The 13,342-nt window shown below is 32.3% G+C and overlaps 1 protein-coding gene and 1 long non-coding RNA gene across 19 annotated transcripts; both read right to left on the reverse strand.

Moving 5' to 3' along the window:
* Positions 1-3,831: 3,831 nt before the first annotated feature.
* LOC146944788 (uncharacterized) lies at positions 3,832-5,544 on the reverse strand. Its single transcript, XM_085743128.1, has 3 exons — positions 5,198-5,544; positions 4,895-4,976; positions 3,832-4,705 (listed from the first exon to the last, which is right to left on the reverse strand). Exons 1-3 carry the CDS (start codon positions 5,207-5,209, stop codon positions 4,044-4,046), a joined length of 756 nt encoding a protein of 251 aa, XP_085599254.1. The 5' UTR covers positions 5,210-5,544; the 3' UTR covers positions 3,832-4,043.
* Positions 5,545-7,134: 1,590 nt separating this feature from the next.
* LOC146944789 (uncharacterized) lies at positions 7,135-12,563 on the reverse strand. 18 transcript variants are annotated; one of them, XR_015026075.1, is made up of 7 exons: positions 12,232-12,561; positions 11,712-11,844; positions 10,617-10,664; positions 10,360-10,512; positions 9,069-10,241; positions 8,520-8,579; positions 7,135-8,178 (listed from the first exon to the last, which is right to left on the reverse strand). It is a non-coding gene; the product is annotated as an uncharacterized LOC146944789 (long non-coding RNA). The 18 variants fall into 18 exon arrangements; XR_015026081.1 differs by having other exon boundaries at positions 7,135-8,579; positions 9,069-9,099; positions 9,295-10,241; positions 12,232-12,560; XR_015026082.1 differs by having other exon boundaries at positions 7,135-8,579; positions 9,069-9,115; positions 9,295-10,241; positions 12,232-12,560.
* Positions 12,564-13,342: the final 779 nt, after the last annotated feature.

The following is a 13,342-nucleotide window of genomic DNA, read 5'->3' on the forward strand; positions in this document are numbered from 1 at the left end:
ATTGTTACAAAATTTAAAACTTTGGGATAAAAATATAAATCCACAAAGTTTTAAATTTCAAATTCCCAAAGTTCAAAATTAAAATTAAGTCAAGATTAAAATTTCAAAATGTAAGGACTAATTTATAAATATGAAGAAAAAAAAATCCACAAATTCTCTCTTCATTTATTGTTCTTTATTTATCGACATTATGATGCTTTATCGACATTATGTTGCGTTCTCGTTTTGTTGATAGATACAGAACAATAAAGCATCGTAAATTGGCTATTACTTGCATTTTATTTATTAAAAATAAAAAAAAATTGAGTCTAGGTATGTCCATGGGTACCATAAGGGCAGAGTACTATAGTACCCCTCTTCATACCCGCATTTGTAAAATAATGTCCGTACCCGAGTTTATATTCTTGTGGGCAACAACTTTAGTGTCATTCGTCATATTCTACGGGACGTGAGTGCGCATACTTGCACTTTAACACTTTAACTATGAAAAGACAAATCCTTCACAAAAAAAAAAAAAAACTATGAAAAGACAAAAAAATATCACAATTGAAATAAAACTATGATCTAAAAAAATTCAAATCAACTCATAAAATAATACGAATCTTAGTATATTTAAACAAATAAAAAACTTTCAAAATATCCCTAAAAAATTGTACACCAGCAAGAGTAGCAGATATTATATTAAGCATAGGTTTAAATAACTAAATAAGTTAATTAATTATACACCAAAAATAAATAAATTATTAATCATAGTATATAAATATGTATATGCGGATTTTAGGAATGAGCAGGATAGTGCTCTTACCCGCACTCATACCCATTTAAATTTGCAGACAATTATGCGAACCCATGAATTCATGGTTTTACCCTACCTATTAAGGGTGGTCATCCGACCTAGGCCTAATGGTCATACCTGCCTTTGACATCATTTTTTTTTTTGAAGGGCCCTTTGACATCACTTAGTATTTAAAAGTCCTTAAATTTAGCTTTGCAAGCATAAAATCCCATTAGTTTTAAAATTTTCCAAATTTATCACTAAAACAATAAATTCTACATTAAAGAATTTAAATCACCCTCTAAAATTACATTATCTTAAAAAAAAATCTTATCTAACCTCACCATCAATAGAATTTCAAGTTCTTATTAATTCATATTCTTTTTAGGTTCATGGATCTATAATGTAGGCAAGGCCGAAAGGATAATACTTGTGCGACATTGTGGTTGGTGACATTGCCCAACCACAATGTCGCACGCATACAAAGGAACAAAAAAATATTGTGAAAGAGAAAGAAGAAAGACACTTGTGACATTTTTGTTGGCCAATGTCACAATGTCATCAACCACAATGTCACCCAAGTGCTACTCAGGCCGAAACGGCTGCTATGGCAAAAAGATAATGATTGAATCATGGTTGTCAATTTGTCATTGTCCACTGAGGTCATTTATCCACTAAAGTGTGACTATGCAACACTATCTGTTGGAGAATATGTGATATGGTCAATTTGGTGGCTGCCTCCTAACACAAAATTCTTATTTCTCACACCAAAACCATGGAGTAAAAGCTAAATAACTAACAACTGATCTTACCCTAAATGCCAATTTACAGTTGTCCAAACTATTACCTCTTATAAAAGCTTGGCTATACATTATTTTAGTACCTCTATTATAGTTAATTTGTGATTTTGACCTCCATTAAATTTTTAAACAACTTTAGTTCCCAAATGTTTGTATGGCAAATGTTAATCCCTCAATCCTTAACCACTTATACTTTATTTAAGACTCCCAAAGTATAATTTTTTTTTAACTAAAGAGAATGACTCAACCACTTAGCCCTCGTAGACCATAATTGTTTTCTCTCAAAATCTGACCACATAAACATGATAAGAGGATCCAAAAGACAAAATAAGAAGAGAAATGATGTTTTTAAAATCATTTTAAGACGACTCTCTCATGTTTTTATTGTGCTTTTACTCTCTACACTAGTTAGCATGATCATTATTATTCAAATAACATACTTCAAATACAAAAACAAAAAGCAAACGACACTTAAACTTTTATATTCCAAAAAAAATAAAGTTACACCAAATCAAGACAAAATACATAAGCATCGTGAAACTTAAACACCTAGGGAACTGAATGCACCGTGGGATTTTAAGTCATGTCCACGATAGAAGCTTGATGCTCTCAATAATCACATGAATAGTGTTAGTAAAACTTTCTTTTTAACTTTTTTTTCCTTCTAATATTTAAGTATTTTTTATTGGGTTAAATCAAAGTGAATCTTTCACTTTAAAAATAAATCTCATATAAAATTGTGAGATTTATATTAATTTCATTCAATGTACCAATAAGTTTTAAAGAAAGTGTTAGAAAGTATGTTCTTAGCATTCTCATGAATCACATTTATTTTATGATTACAAAAGATGACACTATTCATATATTTCCAAATAGACGATATGATAACCAACCATATCAATTTCAACATCACACACAAAACTCTCCCACAATCAAACAAACCATGAAATCGTAAAACATGATCCACACCTTAATTTCTCAAAGCACAAGAAATCCATAACCATCTCAAAACATCATACTAAATTTGCCAAGAAAAAGGACATTAAAAAAAAAAAGGTTGTACATATTCCTCACCACCATAAGCCATCATGCTAAATTAGCGTCTTTTAACCCAATAACGCTTAGATGAGAAGATACAAGTCTCTTTTAACTTAACCAAAGTCCTGGAATGGAATTCAGTTTTGGGCATCCGGCAGCGTTAAAACTCTTACGGAGAGTTTGCCGCTCATTTGGATCTCACCAGGGCCGGACCTTGGGGAGTGCAAGAAGCGATACCGAACCGAATCTCTAAAAACTATGGGCCTCAAAAAAAATTATAATACCCACCCCCATTGAAAGAATCACAACAATTATTTCTTTTTCGCATAAACCATTTGTTTTCCCCTTTCCTACGACGTAGGAGTGACATTCCAAACGACACCGTTAGGTAAATTTCATCTCTCTTTCACTTAAATTTTATTTTGTTTTGTTTTGTTTCGTGTTTAAAAGTTCTTCTGATTCTGATTTTTTTAATGAAACTTAGCTACACAAAAAGAATTGTGTTTTGATTTTACTGGGGCCTATTTTACAAATAGAACCGAGCCTCTTATTTCATAGGAACGGACCTGGGTCTCACAAGGTTCTGAGAGATTGATCTCCGCAGTTGCGCACGCGGAAGATATTCGGTTGGCACCAAAAAAATTAGCATCTTTTACATAATAAAAATTATTATATTATTAGGTTTAAATATGATATTAATCCTACAATTATAGTATTTTTCAGTTTTCTTCCTTGTAATTTTTCCTTTTAATTTGCAATCAGTCATTAAAAATTCAAAAAAAAAAGTTGCTTTTAGTTTTTGCCTTCAGTTTTTTTTTTGTCAGGTATTTTTGCCTTCAGTTTATTGAGTCACATTACGTGATTTTTTTAGAAAACATTATTTGTCGAAGAGTAAAAACAATACAAGGACTTAATCTAAACAAAAGAAATTACAAAGACTCAAATTATAAAAATACTTTAATCTGTATAAACTAAAATCATATTTAAACATTTTTTTTTAATGAAAAAACATTGTTCTTCTTGTTGTTGTTATTACTACCACTACAAAGATACTATCGGTCCTTGTCGTTAAATCTTATTACGTCATAGGACGTTTTAGATAACTTATTCATGAATTATTCCTCGTGTTGAGAATCCTCCTTATTACGACAATGACCTAAAAAGTGTCGGTGGGTGATTGTGGTTAGAAAGTTCAATGCTTTCAACAAAAAGAAAATATTCCAGTGTACAAATCAGATTGCAAGTTTATTATTCAAAAGTTGTTGAACTAAAAACGTGATAGTATACATTATTTGCATTTCAAGCCACCAAATAAACGTTCATTTTCCACCCGCCTCATTTTTTTCTCTCTATGAAACGTATGAATTTTAATAACTTTAGTTATAAAAACAAAGAAACGATTCTAAAAGAAGTTATGTGAATGTGAAGAATCACATAATTGTGCACCCTGTTGCGTTTTCTTCGCTGAGATATTGATCGCATCGGCCCACATAACACGGCCCACCTCCACCATAGCTATCGTATACTGGTCTTGCATAGTATCCGTCATAACATTGTGGTCCACCATACTGATTAGGGTATGGGCCGTATGGCCCAACAGGTCTACCCTCGTAGCATGGTGGAACATAACACATCCCAACTGGAACTGCCATAGGTGGTGGCATTTGTGGGATCATCATAGGCATAGCAGTTGGTGCAGGCTTGTCTTTGGGCTTTTCAGCTTCAGGCTTTGGCTTGGACTTTTCCGCATCTTTAGGTTTATCTGAATCTTTGACTACAGAAACAAAAGTAACTTTCTTTTCTGGGTCAGCTGTCTTGGGCTTCTCGGCTTCTTTAGCGGGCTTGGGCTTCTCGCCTTCTTTTTTCTTCTCTGGTTCCTTTTTCTTCTCGGGCTCAGCGGACTTGGGCTTCTCGCCTTCCTTTTTCTTCTCGGACTCAGCTGGTTTGGGCTTTGGCGGATCCACTATTTCAATACTCTTGATAGAACCTCCACCTTTGTAACAAAGCTTGTCCCTAATCTTCTCAGGACTACAACATACCACCGTGATTGTCACAATGTTTGCTTTGACATCATACTTTTGGTCTCGAATTTCTGATATTGTTCACAAAAATTTCAACACCCAAAAATTAGCTCAATTTTATATCCTTTTACATTTTTTTGGAAAATCCAAATGCATACAAGTGTTTTTAATTTTCAATGCCACAAATTCTAATAAAACAATAAATAACTTATATGTATGTGTAAAATAGTTAGAAATGAAAGTAGAGGTGATGAACTCACGAGGGTACTTGTTGAGAAGCTTCCTAACCTTCTTGTAGCATTTCTCACACTCAAGATCAACCTTGAGCCTCATAATGGTCACCTGAATAAAAATCAACAATTAAAATTATACATAGGACCATGGTGAAACAAATTTATGATATTAATAAAAGAATAGCATAACATGGCTATGATACAAATTCAAGTATAAAAGCACCAATTAAAATGAATTGAAGATCACAATTTAATTTGTGTGACAATTATGTGTTTGTTTTGGAGATAGGAAAGATTGATAATTTTGATGGAAATTGAAATATACTTTACCTTTTCAGCCATAGATCTGATCTGAGGCACAAAAGAAAATGATAGAGAATGTAGACCAAAGTGAGCAGAGCAACAACACAAAATGGACAGCAAAGAAAAATCAAGAAGCTATTATAACTTATAAGCTTAATACATAAACATGTAGGCCCTATAAAGTTGAATTTCTTGCTAAGATTGTTGATAGACAGTGTTGGTTTTTGCTAGAACTGAAAGGGTGTATATATGTTTACGTTGTTAATACAATATAGTATATGTAATATTCATAGAATTTGATGACTTTGCAATTCAACTTTGCTCTCTCAGCACATAGCATGTGCCGTCTTTTGATTTACACGCCTAACCTTATTGACTCTATGCAACTTCATGAACCCCTCTATTAATAGTACTTGATTCAATACCAAATTTGGTTAAAAATTATTTACTATCATTATACTTATGAGTAGGACAGAATCAAATTTTAATTTTTTATTATTATTGTTTTATAGGTTTGGTTATGTGCAATAATGCCCATGCACTACCACATGCCAACCGTACACTTGTCACTAATGCCAGATCCTATAATATGTGTAGCACATGAGTAGTAGTAATGAAATATAGACCAAAGTTGAGATTTTAAATTAAATTAATTAATTAATAAGGAGGGTGAAATTGCGTAATGGTAACACTACCTAATACTATTTTTTTAGACAAACTAGTTACAAACCCGTGCTTCGCACGGGGGTTAGCTACTTTTTTGACAAAATATTATATCGGACGGATAGATTGCAAAATAACAGATAATTATAAACCATAACACAATATTTAGAGTACTCCTGCATCACGGGTTAAAAAATGAAATGTTCAAAACGGCTTATCACGATTAACAAATGAAAACGTTAAGGACCTTTTTTGTAGAGAGAGATGCAAAGCAAGTTGCAGCGAAGACAACAATTGAGAAGGCTAAACGTGCATTGGAAAAGTAGTGGCTTTCCACAACTCAATAACTGTAAAGTTAATTTAGTAGAATAATTGTGAACTGTGTACTTGATCCGATCCACCACCCCTGCATTATGCAGAGTCAATCTAACCTCGTGGGTACCCACTATACGGGTACTCGTGGGTATTCAGGTATCTATGAGTATCCATGAAGTTTTGAATTTATTTATTTTTTGGTACAAATAAAAACTTTTTTAATTACCAAAAAACCTCAACTTTTAAACATCCATACATAATTCGTTCAAAATTTCATAAATCATACATAATCCATATGAAATTCATGATTCTTAGATAATCTATATATTTTATGATGTGAATGAAGTGGAAACGGTAAACCTAATAAGATTGAATTAAAAAAATTTAAAATAAAAATAGGTTATTATTGAGGATTTTTAGGTGGGCGGTAAAATTTTCTTCAATAATGTTAAAACTTTAAGTAATAAGATATGATATATAAAGATATTTTAATAATTTACTTAATTTATTATCGGGTATGGGTACCCGTGGTTATAGATACAATCAAATCCGTGTCTGTGTTCATATTAAAATGGGTAGTCAAATACCCGTTTATTATACCCGTGGATGCTCGTTTAGCTACCCGCTCCATGTCCGTGACGGATTTTACCCACGGGTACCCGTGGGCAATTAGAATACTATGGTTTTGAAATTCTTTATTATATGTTTGAATAAGTTATAATTTGGAAAATCTGTTTATTACTAAAACCGATTCGTATTTGCGCTCAGGTTTCTACTCTTTTTAATAATGTTGATAAATTTATCTAAGAACATATATGTAAATGTTGCAGATTAATAACTCTAAAATGATAAACAGTCAAAGACGTTGCACATTTATAAACTAAAAAGGATCATTACATCTACTAATGCGGGTGCGGTTCCAGAAGTGGACCTCGATCCAACCGAAAAACTTTTTTGCTATAAACTTTTTAAAGTAATGAAGGAAATTTGTTCTAATGGAAAATATTATTATTCCAAAACATGGAAAATGTATTATACTTGGTATCCTTCCTTAGTATGATAGCAATTCCAATCCACATGGTATTATTCTTATAAGGTGTGGGAAGCTAGAAACTATCTACAATCTTCCACATGACTACCATGTCACATGAATGAGTATGTTCAGTAACAACAAATAATTCAATTTGCCAAACACTTTCTACTCAGCTAATAATGGACAAAGTAAACTCTCTTTTGAAATATTGAATAACCAAAAGCATGGATAAAGAGAACTCATAACTTCCATGAACAATTCATAAGTTCATGTGAACCCCTCTGTGAAAAAGTATCAATCCACAAAGGTTCTTCAACTCCTTCTTCCAAAGAATATAAGCTTACGAAATCCTCTCACCACTTTTGAAGAGTTCTCCTCATCATTTATCCATTTCTTCCTGTTGTGGATTGATTCTTGCATTGCTTCGTTACTCGGCGGAGGAGTAGAGATTTGAATCTCTGAGACTTTAGATGAGGTAACATTACTTTCTTCTATTTTCTGATTCACCTTAGAATTCACAGCAGTAAATATTAATGGTTTGTTAGGTAATGCAGCTGTAGAAGTTGTGATCATGTTAGTATTATTTCGAAGTTGGTTATTATCACCACGAAGTGAAGTTGTCATTGAAATATTATACAAAATATACATGCCAGAATACAATTTCCAAAAGATTAGAATATGAGTGAAAATGCAAACTTCATATTCATAAAAAAGAATAAAAAAATAGAACATTTACATGAGATTGGAGCATTTTCTTTTGACATTGTTTTCAACCTTCTTGTTTTCTTAACTTGGAGAACATTTTTTCTAAGAAGTCTAGCCTTTGCTGCTTTATTTTTTCTCACCCCATCTTTAAAAATCAAGTGTTCCTTTGACTTCTGATGATCCATCTTAAACGAACTTTGTCAAGAATTTTGATTCCAAAATCTTTCCCAAACCATTTTAATATATGCAAAGATACCATAACCACAACCACTCATTGTTGAGCAACAATTGACTATAATTAATGAAAAAGCAAGCATCAACAATATAGTGACACCTAAATTTTGATTGAAACTACTTATAGTTGAAAAAATAGAACTCCAAGGAAAGCAAGAAATCAGATATGATGCACAAAAATCAAACGAAAAAGCAAGTCCCTGTTGCGATAATTGATAACTAATTATTTATGTTAATACCTGCCTTGGTTATTCTTGAACCCGTCACAAATTCCTTGTGTACGTAGAAGTTACATTCAACTAAACATTATTCATTCTAATTGTGTCATCACAAATCAAAGGCAAAATCACTTCTCATATTGTTCAGTAGGTAGATAGATACCAAAGAAGGTGATCATACCTAAGGTATCATATAAAGGAACACAACAAAGTCCATGAGCATTGCAGGCTTGAAATTATCCTAAAATATGTAAGAACATGTTGAGTTAAAAGGATAATAGAAGCTAGCTTAGCAACACTGAAATTGATCACCACTATTGGTGACAAAGGATGTCCAAGAGAGAACAATCACATTCAAAACAACATTTCATATTCCCTCCAAACAAAGGTTAGTTTCAAGGCGGCTGCCTAGCACTTCCACCTTATTTCATCTTCAATTGATCCACCAAGGTTGAAAACACTCATATTCAAGTATGATTTGTGCAAAATAGTGCAGAAAATTTTTCCATGCTAGAGGAGACAAAATGTGAGAGTTTAGGATCTTAAAATTATAAGTTATCTAGCATCATGGCCTACGGTTTTGTTAACTAATTATCCATATACTTGTATAATGACCTAAACCACTTGTCACTTTTGAAGTGACTCATTTTTTAGACTTATTATCAGAGCATAAATAGCTTTGTTAATACGCTTTTTTACAGCAAAAAGTGATAAAAGGTCATTTATTTACCTGCATTGTGATCCCTCTTTTTCATGCCGGCCTGAAAATTTAAGGCACTAAAATATATAATTTTGATAAAGTTGTATAGTCCATCACCAAGGATTAATGCAATGGAAATAAAAACATGCATCATGAAAATAAAGAAAAGTTAAGACTTAAAATGGAAGAGAAAAAACACAACTCAAATCAAAGAAGTTCTAATAGAGTGTTCCTAAGTTTTTGTTTATTCAATGACCTTATAACCATTAAGACTCTTCATGATGTTTCTTTGTCTCTGCAACATAACATACACATTGATGAGAAGATAGACATAAACTTGGAAAAACAGCTTCTCAAGCCGATTCATATAACTCAAGTTTTGGATTACCTAAAGTCAACCATGTACCTTAAAATTCTGTGACAGAACAGCTGTGTTTAAATAGCAACTGGGACATTTAGGCAAATTATAAAATTATGAAATTAAACATGAAGAAACTACTGTATGTCCTCTTTCAAACGCAACTGGTCCCACTTGAAAAGGAGTTTCCAAGCTTAAGATGTTAACTTTCTAAGCTGACTGATGCAACATAACTTGTAAAATCGAACAGCTCAATTCATAAAATCACTATAAATCACATAACCAATATAAAAATATAAGACTTGACAGTATTAAAGTAGTAAAAGTAAGCTTTCCAATCTAATTGGTTTCGCAACCAACAAATTCATATTTATGTAGGCATATATCAAATGTGTGTACAATTATAGGACATAGCAAATTTTAGAGAATAGAGATACATTTGAACTTATACTCTTTGAAAAATGAAAGCATGAATTATATCACATGTATGTTACAATCATAATTTGCACTTTTATATTATCTAGTACTAATCATAATTAAGCATGCTCAACTGTTTTGCATACAAACAAAACATCATCAATTTTATCACAATCATAATTAAGCATGCTCAATAATCAAACCCTTTAAGAAAAAACAAATGCCAAATGTGTAAATGTGTAAATAATAGTAAACCTCATGTGTAAATGTTCTGACAGGTATGCCAAATGCCCTAGCCAATCCAAAATCTGCAAGCCTTACTGAATTAGTGCGCCAAATATCAACAAATTCTGTGGTTTCAAGTCTCAATGAAGAACTCTATGTGAATGACAATAAGCAACTCCACAGAGCATTTGATAAAGGAACATCTGCAAAAGGATTAAAGAATTCAAACTCCAAATTAACTGGCCAAGTTCACAAAAATTAGCAGCTCTATTTTTAGAAGCTCCCACAAAAATTCGCATAACTTTTTAAAAAAAATATTACAGCAATCCAGATCCAACTACGCTCCAAACATTTGAACCGCTACCATGAAAAATCTCAAAATCACCGATGGATGCACTTCGTTGCTTCTGTACCGCATGAGCTATATGATTTATGTCTACCTTTATCTGGCTGAAGTTCAAAACACTCAAGTATCTGATAAGAAACATTCGTCAGTAGCCAAATACAACAATAAATGATAATGCAGATAGGCACCTGAGTTTATTGGGAAAATAGACACCTGAAGAGATCCAACTTACAATATCAAAAACCCGGTTCGGATCCAAATCAAAATGACCAATCAATGACTGCATAAGTAAGGTAAACCAAAATTATGATCATTATCGTTATAAAACAAAAACAGAAAATTATGGAATAGTCATAATACTTCAAATTGTTAAGATCTTAATAATGCCCATTGTTGATGCAGATCCTTTTTTAGTCAATGATGCTTCAAAAAAAATTGTATGGAACACATAGTTAAATTCATTTTGGTTAAGAATGATTAATTAAAGCAGTATTTAGACAATATGCATACAGTGGAATACACAATAAAATTGCTATGATATAATAACAAAACCAAAATGATCAAAAAAAGAAAGAATAAAACTAATTTACTTCAACTCTTCAAGCAGTGACCTTTGACATGTCCAAAATCCACGGCTTGAAAATTTGTTCCACACATTATGAAGCCAATAATACCTAACTTCCCAGGAATCAAGTCTAATGGAACTTCTCAAGTTAAAATCTGATAGAATCATCGCTATTTAAATAATATGAAAATGTCTATTGCAGCTTAAAATCATTAAAATAATGTGATAAGATAAACTCATACAATTCTCAACAGGACACAAATCATTGATTTGAATTGAATCAACTTATACAATGCTTCTAAATTTCTCACAATGCACAATCAATGAACCACACAACACCAATTTGGGATTAACCAATTAAAATCAAAGTAATTTTGGGGCTTCAACTATCAAGATGAGAAAAAAGCTCAATTATTTTAAAAGAATGAACAAAACCCATGTTAATTAAACGATAAAGATCGAAAATTGGAAGCAGAAAAACACACTAACACAACAAATTGAAGCCAAAACTGAAATTGCAAACACAAAATTAGGGCACAAAACTAATTCCAAATCAAATTAAATTCAAATCAAACATAAACCTGATGAAATTCAACAACAATTTCACACCACAAGTGAAATATATATAAGTATATGAATTCAAATTCAACAATTCAAAATGAAACACCATAAGCCGGATCAAACAATAAACATCATAATTCATAAACATAAAATATGACCAAAAACTTGCAATAATTGAACTGTTGTGCCAGTAAAATATACCTTCAACCAAGATGGTGCTTTGAAGATCACAATATCAGACACATCCCGCTTTCTAAAGAAGAATGAAAACTGTTACACAAGATTGAAAAGGGTCTTCAGCTACAGTCACAAATTGTCCTGCTTCCTCCCTTTTCTGCGTTCACCAAACAAATACAAAACCCTCATTAAGATACCAACTCACCAAAATACACATGAAAGCATGAAAAAAAGCCACAAACAGAAACCCAGAAAACGAAAATCATCCAAGAACAATAAAATTCTGAAAAACCTTTTTCTGAACCTAAAACAAACCAAAACCACAAAATCAAACCCTTAAAATCACAAAAACAACTTTCTGGAGACTTGCATGCAATTAGATTGATTGAATAAAAATTAAAAAGTTGAAAAATTCAATTCTCTAAAATTATTGTTTGAATTTGAATAAAAATGAAAACCCAAGGTGAAAATTGAGGGAGAGGGGTAGAGGAGAAGAGGATTGAGGCTTGATCTGTGACATGCATGCTGATGAAAGATGGAGAACCGTGGATCAGTGTGTTCGACGGCGGCGACGGCAAGATCAACGGCGAGGTTGACGGCGGTGGTGTGTTTTATTTTAGAGAGAAGGCGTTTTTTTTAGCATGCTGAAGAAGGAAATGGAAATGAAGCAGTAGTGAGAAAGCGCCGCCGTTTTTCGCGACGGAAGAGAATGGTTCTCCTCCCATTCCCGTTCCCCCTTTCTTCTCCCGTTCCCGTTTCTCTCTCCCTTTTCTTTTCTTTTGTTTTTTTTTCCTTTTCACATATATATATGGGGGGAGATGGATATTTACCAATTTACGAAAATACCCTCAGAGGGGCAAAATAGTAAAACGTACGGACATTCATTTTTCTATCTAGTTTAGTAGATCGTTATACTAATTAATTAGTTGCAGATGGGGTGGTTGTGGGAGAGTGGTCCAAATTTGTGGGCTCCATAGTGTTTACATACTATTTCTTTGTGGAGTATGAATTATGAAATGAAAGATTAGCCATCATAGGATTTAACCGACACCAAAATTTATGTGAGGGGTAGGAAACCTTAATAGGGTTTAACCAAATGCCAAGGTTGCAACCATGTAAAGTGTAAACGCGGTTTCAACTCAATAATGAAGAGATGTACGATTTTTAGCATAAGGTTGTTTTCATAATTGAACACTTTCCTTATCTCTTTTCATTGTCTTTTGTTTCTAGTGAGAAATAATGACTAAAGAATCTTTTTGGTACTTAACTATCTAACATGCTAATATATCAAAATTACAAAAATATCTAACTATAGCTCAAAAATATATCAAAATTACAACAATTCTTATGGAATCGTGGTATATAATTTCATTTTGTTTTGGTAAAAAAAGGATAATTTTAGCTTTCAATTGCTTTGATGATAACACATATTTAAAGTGGGCAATATTTTTTTTTTATTTAATAGTTATTTAAGTGTAGAAACCGATAATATAAAGGTACAAATAATTCAAAAGAACCAGCTATGTTTAAGCATTGATCAACTCAGCATAATCAAAATGAAGAGTCAATTCAAAGCATTTCTCAAACTCATTGAAGAAACTTCTAGAACTGAAAATAGGATTGATTCATTGAATGAATAGACAAAGTACAGCGTT

The sequence above is a fragment of the Medicago sativa genome, chromosome 2, assembly GCF_051527215.1.
Source record: "Medicago sativa cultivar Bolivia chromosome 2, Bolivia_mono, whole genome shotgun sequence".
Lineage (NCBI taxonomy): Eukaryota > Viridiplantae > Streptophyta > Magnoliopsida > Fabales > Fabaceae > Medicago > Medicago sativa.